The sequence below is a fragment of the Cuculus canorus genome, chromosome 13 (genome assembly GCF_017976375.1).
Source record: "Cuculus canorus isolate bCucCan1 chromosome 13, bCucCan1.pri, whole genome shotgun sequence".
Taxonomy (NCBI): Eukaryota; Metazoa; Chordata; class Aves; order Cuculiformes; family Cuculidae; genus Cuculus; species Cuculus canorus.
The window spans coordinates 18368397-18380725 of NC_071413.1; the positions used below are offsets into that span (position 1 = coordinate 18368397).

At 36.9% G+C, this 12329-nt stretch overlaps 1 protein-coding gene across 3 annotated transcripts in view; it reads right to left on the reverse strand.

Moving 5' to 3' along the window:
• Window positions 1-12329, reverse strand: part of CDH8 (cadherin 8) — a 226884-nt gene that overhangs the window by 37087 nt on the left and 177468 nt on the right. For all 3 annotated transcript variants that reach the window (XM_054078926.1, XM_054078923.1, XM_054078924.1), the window contains exon 10: window positions 5071-5192. In XM_054078926.1, the coding sequence (XP_053934901.1) occupies window positions 5071-5192 (122 nt within the window). The remainder of the gene's footprint in view (window positions 1-5070; window positions 5193-12329) is intronic.

The following is a 12329-nucleotide window of genomic DNA, read 5'->3' on the forward strand; positions in this document are numbered from 1 at the left end:
TTCTGCATCACACCTAAGTGCAATTTAGAATGGATCCCAGATAAGTATCTTTAGATAGATATATTTCATGATTGTTCTGTTTTTCTAATGCTGATAGAATGGGAAAGCAACAGGGAAAAAGGATAATGGCACAGTGAGGTCTGGAAGATCAAGTGGATGATAGGTGTGGTTTATCAGATGGTTATGCAATTTTATCTCTACTGGCTACATAAGTGTTAATTCTTTCCAGCGTTATGTAATAGAACTGGCTGCAAAAATTCACTTCTCCAGCTTTTCAATTAATGTACCTGGAAGTCAGTAGCCAAGAGCAGTAGTAATACAGATTTGCAGCTGATGGAAATTTTATTAAATAAGGTTAGAACATCATCCAGACTCAAAATTTGCAAGAAATAGAAACTGGGCATAGTCTTTGTCCTTTGCTGGTTTTTGTTTTTTTGAGGGGGGGCAGTTGCTGGAGGGGAGGAACTAGAGATGCTTCTCAATGTCCTACAGAATTCTTTCTTTTATTTCAGTTCTTTCCATCTATTCCCTTCAATGCTTCCCAAATAATTCTTTCTCTGAAAACAGAAAATCATATGCAAAAGACAGGCTTAGTGGAATACTACATTTGTTGTGTTACATGCACACATCAAGGAATTAGGAGTTAGTGTTCCCATAGCAACCTTATTTCTTTGTGCGTTTGCATTAAAATAAGATCTTTCAATAAAAAAAAACATAACATATATACAGTGGTACAAAGCTGCTGTACCTTTTACTCTGTAGGAGTGAGAAAAGTCCAGGACTTCTCATTACCACATTTTTATGAGTATACTTTGATGAATGTACTTTATTGCTCAGTGTTGTGTGATCAGGTAGTGGAACAATATCGAAGTGAGTCTCCAACTCATAATTCGTGGTTCATAATATGGTAGAGAATCTTCCAGGTCTGACCTGCCTTACCTTTCTCAGTAACAACAAAGGTGTTCCACACAGCAGAATTGGGCAATACTAATAATAAAGACGACAAGAACTGATTTTTTTCACTACACATCCATCATCACCAGAGCGAAAGTTAATAACCCTTTGGCTCTTCAATCTTGAAATTTCTGAAATTCTTCCATGTAAAATTTCAACTTTGATGTTGCATTAAAAATTCATGCATCTATTTGATTCTGTACATACATTCAGTAGAAACATAGTCAATCAGCATATTTTGCTTAACAGGCAGCTCTGGGTTGAAATGAATAGTTAAATGATCCCCCAGGACAACTCAGCGTTATAGTCTGCAGGTTTGTACTGCATTTCTACAAAGCCATGCATGCCTGAAATAGTATTTATAAAAGATTATCAGTATAATCATAACGAATGATGTAAAAGAGCAAATAGAATAGCAACGTTCTCATCAATGTATCATAACAATCTATGTTGGATTTTAATATGTGATAGTGCCTCAAAGTTTTTGCAATGTACTTGATACCCTGACTTAGGATGGTTCCTTATCATTAGTAAAGTGTTGCCTACTTTAATTCATAGAATCACAGAATTGTAGAATGGTTTGTGTTGGGAGGAACCTTAAAGATCATCCGTTTCCAACCAACCTGGCCTTGAACACCTCCAGGGATGGGGCAGCCACAACTTCTCTGGGCAACCTGGGCCAGGGCCTCACCACTCTCACAGGAAAACAGTTCCTAAGACCTCATCTATATGTCCTCTCTTGCAGCATAAAGCTATTCCTCCTCTATCCCATCCTATCCCTGCCCTCCCTGATCAAGAGCGCCTCCTCAGCTTTGCTTAAGCTCCTTAAGCTGCTCTAAGGTCTGCCTGGAACCTTCTTTTCTCTAGGCTGAATAAGCCCAACTCTCTCAGCCTGTCCTCAGATGGAAGGTGCTCCAGCCCTTGGATCAACGTCATCATCTCACGAAAACTGTTCTTCCAACTCTGAAAAACTTTTGCAGTTACCTTGGTGTTTGTGGTTATCTCTGAATTACTTTGTGGACTCATAATACCATGAGCAGCAGACTCATCACAGTACAATCTTAACTTTGCTTTTTCAGCCAGAGCCTTTGCTGCTAGAACCCGTGTTTTGCCATTTGAATAAGCTTGATTCTTCAGAGAGACAAAGATCTGTCTGAAGCTTCCTTCCATTCGAGAAAGCCAATTTTATTAGGAAAACTGAATAAAACAGAGACAAATTGAGACAGACTGGAGGAACACTGTACTCAGTTTCATATCGCTGCAGCTTAAACACTGGCTTGAGCACTGATACATCATTGTCCACTGTACGTTAGCGTTTGACAATTAAGTAGCTTTGTTTCAAGCAAACAGCAGTTCACTAGAAAAGTCTGGTTATGGACTGGGGAACATCGAGTGAGGCACTTTCCCTACTCAGAAATAGAGGTGTTCTGTTCTAGGAGTACAGGAAAATAATTTAGCTGGGCAGTTCTGGCTTTAGTAAGTGGAAGTATGCAGGGAAAGGCATGAGCTGGTCTATGGTTAACTTAGAGGCACGGTAACAGTACCACCAAATCTTACTTTAATCCCCTAAAACTGTCAAAAAAACATTTCTGGCACCTTTCTGTTGTGTGAAAAAATGTGCAAGGAACACATAAATATATGCATGGACAAACACATTTCCTCCTCCTGTCCCTTTCCTCTCCTACTGGCTGTGGTACCTCTACTGTTAGGGTAGGTTAAAGCAAAGAAAATGCATCTGGCAACGTTATACATCAACAGTTTTTAATACATTCTGTCACATCACCAGCAGCTGCACTTGCCACTTGCAATTATATCAGTACCCAAAATAGAACACTTAGAGAGTGAACTGGAATAGATGTTTCAACGTATTTAAGGGCTGCAAATAAGGTTTCGTAAAAGGTTCAAATGTAATCTCTCTTCTGGTAATTCAAGTTTGATTTAAACTTAGATTTAAGTTGAACTGCAAATGTAAACAGATTGGAATACCGTAATATAACTGTGCCTTTACAGAACATGTAACATTCAGGTTTAAACTTTGGAGAACTATCCAAATTAGGCTTGTGTTACTATGTAAAAGAGTAGCATCTTCCTTATATTAGCTATTGAATAGCTGAGACATATTTAATTGTTTTAATTTTACATCTTGACTGATTAATCTGATTTTTTTCAACACTTCTAAACATAAGAAAACCCAATCAAGCACTGCAGATACTAAAACCTTTGCAAGAACAGATAATTTATGAATGATAACTTAAATTTAGAACATAACCTTGGTGATTATTCTGCACTGGTTACTGTTCCAATAATCTTATTTGTTTAAAACACAGAATAAATTACAGGATCAGTGCCACCTCATTCATGCTGGCAGCCAAATATTTAATAACCATCTGTAAAGTTCACACAGGGGTTCATGCTCAAGAATGACATCTGCCATCAGATCAAGAGTCTAAGAAGTGATCATAAGATGAATAGTATCACGGTTTAATGAAAGTTTTCCATAAGTGCTTAAGCAAAAGCCTCTTTTACAGCTGACTCTTAATCATCTCATTTATTGTTTTATTCCAAAATGAAATGTGAACGTTTTTCACCACCTCTGAAATCTGATAGGAATTCCTAGATAAATTCATTCAGAAAACACCGTGCAACACAGCTTTCCGATTCTGGGGAAGCTTACTGAGTCCTCGATAAAGGCATACTCATTAGAATTTAATATATCCTTGAAAACCTAACTACTCAGCATCTGATATCCACCCTGAGCTGAACAGAAATCCTCCCTGAGATGGAAGAACTTAAATACCAACAGCAACATAACTGTCTGCCCGGAAGGGCACATTTGAAAAATCTGCTTTTCAGTGGTTAAGGAGAACTCTCAGTTCTTAAACAACACATTTTTTACACCTTTTTAATAAACAAAAAAGGGGTGCTAGAAGTCAAACCATCTTCTGTAACAATCCAGTCTTGGCAGAGGCAAGTTGTCATATACGAGGATATAGGTCATCTTTTAATACTCCTAAAAGAAAACTTCTACCACTATTGTCAGGTAACCTTCTTTGGAGAAAAGTGAATGTAATGCCTAACGCCCACATGAGACACAGGAATAGTTGGATTAACAAGACTAGCGTCATGCTGTCAGCTGCTGTTTATTTAAATAAAATGTCACAATCTAGAAATAAATTAGAAAGTTTAAAAACAGTGAATTGTTGAAACACGCAGTGTTTCTCAACCTGGACAACAGTTAAATCTCATTTACACTTTCTAACAGTCTGTACATTTTCTTGAATCTTACGTGGCATATGAGGTATTCTTCCCTATTTCTGCACATTTGTCCTTCAAAATGGATTTTGAGAAATCTCCTTAATTTGCTTTGGAAAAGCCTGTACAGGTTAAATTTTGCTTCGGATCCTTTGCTGTGTTTATTTCACCTTGGAGAGTGTTGTGTAAATCTCTTTGCCAACCATTTTATTTCACTAAATCAACCTACAAATAACTTGTTAAGGCTTTTTTTGTTTTGGTGAAATATAAAGCGGAACTCCACTTCTCCAACACCCCGTTACTCTTCAGATACTTTAAAGGCAGTTAAAATTTACTTGACTTTCCACCAGGTTATAGTGTCCTTTCTTGTTTTTTTCTCAACTGTCACAGAAAAGTTAGTAAGAACTAAATAGATAGAGATTAGAACTGAGATATGGGCAAGGGGAAATAATTTAATTGGTTTTTTTTACAGTGTTTCTTCTAAGTTATACCTAGAGCTATCTGCAACATATGAATTAGAACTCAGGTTGTATTATACTTTAACCTACTAACACACATGAACCTGTGTCATGATGAGCTCCATCAAACAGAGTTTAATCAGTGGGAGCTTAAAGACACAGCAGTCTTTTCTGGGTATTTCCCCAAGTTACCGGACTTCAATTTAAAATTTATACTTTAAAAAATGTCCATGTCCATACATAGATGTGCCACAGAATGTGAGCATAAGTTTACATGAAATGAATGTTAAGAGTTGTTAGCATGAACATATAGGCACATATATGGGGAATAATGATGAGAAAAGATGAGAGGGAGAAGCTCTACCCCGTATTCATACACATGAAATAAAACCACGGAAACACTTACTTGTCCAGGCTTCCCATTCTCACATAAAAAGGCTTCATGCTCTGATGCAAACTCAGGAGCATTGTCATTCACATCAAGAACTTTGATAGCAACAGGTACCCGGGACACTTGACTGTGGTTCCCTAAGAAAAGAAATCAAAGCAAAGCATATTTAATTTGGGATCATTACATAAATGCTTATATAGAAGCATGCTCTTCCTGTCTTCGTTCCTTGCTTAATTGGGCTGTCTAATCTGTACTGGATCGTAGAGTCGGAGCATGAGATAAAGACGGATGGCCAGTATTTAATGGTTGAAAAGATTAAATAGATCCCTATTGCAAACAACATTTGTTGGAGATTAGCTCAATGAAGACCTTTCTTGCACTAAATTGGTAAGATTTTTCTTTGATGAAGCCTGTATTGTTTTATTGATAAAGTCAATTATACAAAGAAAAAGGAAGGCTGTAAACAATACAGACTTATTTCTTTGTTGTTCTTTGGCAGTGTACAGAGCATTTTATTCTTATTAGTTGTTCTGACTGCACATCTATTAGTTCTTCATTACAAATACGATTAATGTGGAGACCCACATTGTGAGAAAGATAGATGGCAGATGGACAGACAAAACTAGGTAGTATATTGGCGTATTAAAGCACTTCTTCTGCCACTGACCAAAAATATGACCTATGAACTTCTTTCTTCACTAAACCTCGTTATTTATAATGAAGAGCAATTTTGCATTAAAGGGTTAAGTCCTGTAGAAAGTAGAATAAGCCGTAAGGAAAGAAAAACTAAACCAACAGTTTACACTCTGAATAGATTTCACAGTCAGTTTCTAGTGTTCTTCCTTCAGTTCATTGTAGCTCGTGTATTTTAAGAGACTATTTATAAATATTTTAATTGCTTTTCCCCAAAGAGCAAAAACATAACTTCAGTTTAAACTGAGGTGACCAAAGAGTTTAAAACCTGTTCGATAGCACATGCCCATCTCTACAAGTAACTCACTACTAGTTTCCAAACTCATCTCCTAGTGAGTGTAACTTTACACACACAGTATTTTCTCTTGCTTATAATATCAACAATTTGAAAAGCTGCACACAATGTGACTCAAAATCTAGGTTTGACTTGTAACTGAACGGTGTGCTTTTGCCTAAATTATTATTGCAGGTAAGAAAGCTGCTACCGTGACACAGCGTTATCAACTTGGAGGTGTTGTGAGAGCTCAGCAGCTCTGGGCGCCAAGCTGTCCTCAGTCCATGAGGGTTCTGTTCTCTGGCAGTGAAGAACTGGCGTAGGGGAAGGCAGCACAGGAGTTCCAATTGCCCAGTGCTCACCGTACCTCTCATAACAAACGCCTACAAAGTAGAAGTAAGGCAGGCACCACCAGTAGGTAGGTAGCATCTGGTGGCAGCCCCACCAGTGGTGGAGATGCCTAAAGGAAGGACCACTACATACAGTGTATCTTCTGTGGTTTCCATCAAAGTCGATCATATTGAGACCTAAGCAAACCCTACCTCTTGCATCCTTTTTTTCCCCTTGTATGCTAAAGACAGACATAATTTTTGAGGCTCCACCTATAAATCTAAATGTGCAATTCTCAATTGCTCTGCTAACATTACTTTGAAATAAGCATAAAAATAATTGTTTCAAAAGACCAAAAGCCGGGCTATCATCAAATGTACTAGCAACAGCACCAAAGCCTTTATGTTTGCTGGATAACCTGAAATATTAAAATTCCACCTGTGTAGGATATGAAAGATTACAACACACCAGATTTTAAATACCTCCCATTTGAAAGAGTCAAAAATTTTGGTTCAGAAAGAAAAATGTTACAGAAGAAAAAGAAATCCCCACCAATGTACTGTAGGAGTAATATTTATGTCTGTTTTGCATCATATGATCTTACTTATTAACAGGTGAGGTGCACACTTATGTCATGAAACAGCAATGTATTTGAAATCAAATAAAACCCAATATGCAAATCATGAATCCCAAACATTTTAAACACACTTTTTTTTTTATTTTAACTTGATAAGAACAGAGACAATAAATCTTGAGCTTATCAGAATTCTCAGCACTAGTGTCATATTTAAACACTAAAGATTTACTTTTATCTAAATTAATGAAATGACAGCAGTTCAAATTTTAAAGACATTACAGAGAAATGTAATTAATTAGATAAGCTTCTAAAGAAATTATTCATGTCCCTTGTGACTGCCCCCAAAATGTTTGTCTTTCATCAGAAATACAAACATTAAATTTAAAGATATTATAATTAGAAACTTGATGAGAATTAATTTAAAAAATTAATTTACTAAACACAAGAGAGACCCAACTGCTTGGAAGTCTCCAAACAAGGGGATATCCACCGCCTATTAGGGTTCTTGTGACTATGCTGAAATTCATTGTTGAGAAAGAGAGAGAGAGAGATATGGAGAGGGAATTTTATCTACTGCTTGTACTGCCCATCAAAGTGAATACATTGCATTATTTTGTCTTTGCGAACTTTTCAATGAAATGTCACTTTGTGCCAAGTGTCTTCCCTGTAAATAAACATCACCTGAGTGTACCTATCCAAATTATCACATTCTCACTAAGCAAATCCAGATTTCTCTCGTGGATGAAAAAAGTGTCAAGATAAAATAGTTTCATCTAAAATTTCATAGTTTTAATGGCTGTAAAATTCTCAGCGGTGAAATATAGAGGCAGAGGATGTCCCTCTCGAGTTTAAAACTACCTCTGTTAGCAATGCCCAATACCTTTGAAGTATAAAGTGATTGTAGTGGATCCCCTCTAATCCATGGAGTGCACAAACTCTTACATTTGCACGGGCAGCTGTGGCCTTCATACTGATCAGTATTCCATGTTCAGAACTTTCCGTCATTGGGATGAACTGAGAGTCAGTTTTTTCTAAACCAGTGACAAAACTGAGTTTTAATTACTGGGGTGTATTTTATTTGGTTTGGGTTTTTTTTCCCAACAAATCGCCCAGTCAAGAGAATTAAGGGAGACTGAGCCTTCTTCCCTGTACCAGGTAGAGAATAAGACTGATTTTTTAAGTTGTCTTCAATAATTTTATGAAAAATCATGCAAGAGTGTAAAGACAGCGATACTCTCTCTAAGAAACTAACCACATTTGTAAAAGCTTCATCACTTCTATTTCTCATGATGCACAGTTTAAAAAAGTCCTGCGTTGCATCTTGCAACACGAGTCTATGGTTACGATAGGCACTTTAGGAGCCGTGACTTGGTTGGAAAATGGAACACATCGAAGTGGAAGATTAAAAAATCATGAGATAATTTCACTAGTCTGGCTTACCCAAACTCTTTTCAGGGAAAGGCTGCTGAAAAGAACTTAGTTTTAAATTTCAAATACGTTCAGTTGGTCATCTGTGGACAGCACTGGCACAGCAGAGCGTGTAGCTGTAAGAAACTCATATGCAAATTGTACGCCTAATTTCCTAGAAGTACAGCTCTTTTACATCCCCGTTGAAGTCTCATTTATTGCCCACAGTTCTAGGATCCAACAGGATGCTGTTGATGCGTGAGGCACACATGAAGAAAGGCATGTCTAGATGGATATAGGGAAAGGAGGACCCAACGTAAAAATAACTCATGGAGCTTACTAGTGATAATAAATAAATTTCCAAAAATAATGAAAAGCACAGCTGAATTAAGAAATGCATATTTACAAGAACTGTAAGAACCTAAAAAGCTCTTGGAATTTTCTTCCCAGATTCTATTGGAGTGTTAAATGCTTGAAATGCACAACTTGCTGGCACTCATCTTTGAGTATAGTATCCATTGAAACTTAGGATTAAAAAAGGCTGTAGCATTTGATAGAAAAATGACAAGGTAGATGAGATAATCAAAGTCAAATTTAAAAAATCTCATTATCAAGCCATTTAGTGTCTCTAATCCTGAACTTCTGGAGGCCCCAGACCCACACAAGTTCTTATTGTGATCAACATATTCCTTCCTCCTTGGAAAAACCGCACTTACCCGAGATGCGTGTGTATCATTGGAAATTGTAATGCAAACCACTAAGCACTGTGAACATTGTTACTGCAGGCAACAAGTAATACTAAGATTAACTAGAGCTTATCATTCAACTTTCTGGTCCTGTGTCATAACTAACAGAACATAATGCATCTGTTCAACTCCCATAAACACTTGAGCACTTCATAAACATGCTTAAAATGCTTCTATACTGTCTTTCCTTGACAGATACACATACAAGTGGTCTTAGAGAGGAGTAGCCTTTAAGGCAGAGAAGGATTGGCTGCACAAAATTAAGTTCATCATTTGTTTAACGCAAAGAAATTCAGTTTAATCCAGTTTTCCTTTATGTAATTAAATCATCCAAAACTGCTTCAAGGTTCTCTTTAAAAAGTCATAAGCTGTCTTGCATTTTAACTGAAATTAAGTACCTGAATAGAACGCAGATTCCTAGAAAATAGCACATCTTTTATTATTATTATCATCACCACATTGCTTGGAAATGGCTATTTCATGCTTCCCTGACTCAGTGAAATCTCTACTCTAATAATATTTTAAATGAGAAGTAGAGGAAGGTCTACTTCTGAAAGAGAAATCAAACCAATTCTGAATCACTGAATTCATAAAAACAACGGCACTTGGTTTACATCTCTTATATTTGAAACTTATTAAGTTGTATTTTGACTTTATCAAGTGTTTCTCTGATGACTTTGCTAAGATAATCAACATGTAGGACAAAGCTATTTCTCCTGTTAGTGGCTGTTTTCTTTGTGCAATCCTTTACCTATACAAACCTGCTGCTTATAACAAGTCTTTTGCCTTATAAAACTGACAAATCTATCTTCACAAATCCTGAGAAACAGAGATGCTATCGTAAAAATGCAATTTTATTTATGTTTAGCTACAGAAACCACATACTGCAGCAAATATCGTGTTCGTTTGTCTGAAGTGCTGTGTAATGACCTGATTCAAGAGTGACTGAGTGCCTGAAACGGGCTCTGAAATTGTCAGGAAAAGACCTCACTAATTGGTGATACTTCCGTTAAAAATAACAGAATATAAGATATTTTTGAGCTAAAAATTCAAGCAACCAAACAGGACTGGTTATCAGGCAGATATACACCTCTCTGAAGTTGTTGTATTTTTAAAGGCTGAGAAAATACAGAAAGCTGTGGAATATCTATAAAATAATATAAACATATCAGGGCATAGTGGAAAGACTTCTGTACAAGTTGCTAGTACAAGAAACAAACACTGCCTCAAAATTAATGTTCCATTTGTATTTGTTTCAGCATATCAGAACACATTAGAGGAGTACAGATTGCAGTGCGTCTCAGTGTGTACATGTGTGTGGGAGGGAGCCAGCAAGGAAAAGATGTGAACCATATTTCTCAGATTTATTCCTTAAGTCACTCTTTGGGAGAAAAATAACAATCCAGTTGAAAAGTTTTGTCTTTTTCTTAGACCATTTTGGTGTATTTTATTACAGTCTCCAGAAGAAAGATGAGCAAGACAAGAACAAAGTTGGGTTATGTTCTGTTCTTATCTGCTCATGGACAGATTGTCACAAGTTTTAACCAAAGACTTGCTCAACATCTTCTACCTCCTTCGTGTTTGTTCATTTTTTTGACCCCTCATTGCCATGAGAAAGATGTAAAACATGTCAGACTACTGCAAAATGCATCTTCCTCAGGCGTGGACGAGTGCAGAAGAAACGTACCCACCCACTAACTGGGTGGAGTGCGAGGAGTGTATTTTGTCTGTGCATCCTGGAAAGGAGGACAAGGAGGAGGGCAAACTGAGGACAGGTTGCATATTCAAGTTCTTGAATTCAGAGCTGAATTTGTAGTTGAGGATTCCAAAGTTCAGCAGCTCCATCTGCAAAGAGGTGACTAAGACAGGCCACACACCTACCATTAATACAATACATTAAGTTGTAGAGGTCAGGACTAAAGGACAAATTGCATTTCAGGTTGCTGATAATACCAAAAGAAAACAAGAAAGAGTAAAATTTCCGTCACAGATGTGCAAGCCATGCCAGAAAACATCAGTTAAACAAAATGCCATTCTTCAGGCCCTGTTCAAAGTTTTCAATCGTTTTCATTTTCTGTGGGGTTTTCTTTTTTTTTAATTTTTTCCCCTCGCGTTAGCGAACGTAAGACATAAAAATTGTTTAACAAACTCAGAACTGAAAAGAATTTTGAATCAATTGCCTAAGATTTGCAGAGAAATGAAACACATCTGCAAAAAGACCAAATGGATTTATTTTTTTTTTTTTTATAATGGAATCATTGAGATTGGAAAAGACCCTTAAGATCATCAAGTCCCACCAAATCCATGACAATCAGTGACATTCCATCCAACCCTGCTCTGAGTTCTTTGCTTACCGTGGTAGTAGCAGAGTAATGTAAACAGATTATATCGGTGTGCACTTCTCCCTTTCACGTCAAGGGCTGATTCAGCTTCTACTGAAGTCAGCCAGATCTCTTCTACTCTGGAAGTTTAATCCAGTCCTTGTCTTTAATATTACATTATCCATTTCCTACATTTAAATTCATTCAAGATTTAAAACGTAAATATAATTTAAATTAAAACAGGGACTTCACCCATGCACTTTGCTAAATTCAAAGTATCGACACTGATTTATAAAACTTGATAATCACATTATGCTTTTAAAAATTCAGTACATTCTTTTCATAGAGCTACAATACATATTGATGGAATCAGCTGGCCCTCATTTTACTTATCTGAGAGCAGGCTATAAATTGACATTCAAATGCAACCTTTTTGTTATTTTTCATACCATTAAGCTGCACAGTTATTCAGCAGCCTAACAAATAGTTTTTCTGTAATTACCTCTGATCCTCTGTGAATTGAAAGATTCATTTGCAAAACTGAGAAATGTTTGTAATGTTTTGCAGAAGTTATCATACTTATTTTTTTCTTACGCATGATATTCTCTTGTCTGAATGCACAGATAGATCAAGAGGGCTTGGGAAGGCAAAAATAGATTGGAAAAGCAAAACGTGCCCTCAAATATAGTTTACAGCTGTGAAGAGGGTCTCTTCTCCTATAACCCCGGGAAAATCAAAAGTCATTGTTGGGTTTGAATTTAGCGATGCACGATCAGAGAGGAACAGTTATCTGCTGCTGTGATGTGATTGAGAATCAGAGGCCATGACAAGCAAGCTGCAATTTTGTCCTTGAGGGAGCAGAGGATACTGGAATTAATTTATATTTACCTTACTGCTGGAGGGGATGAGAAGCATCGGCAACACCC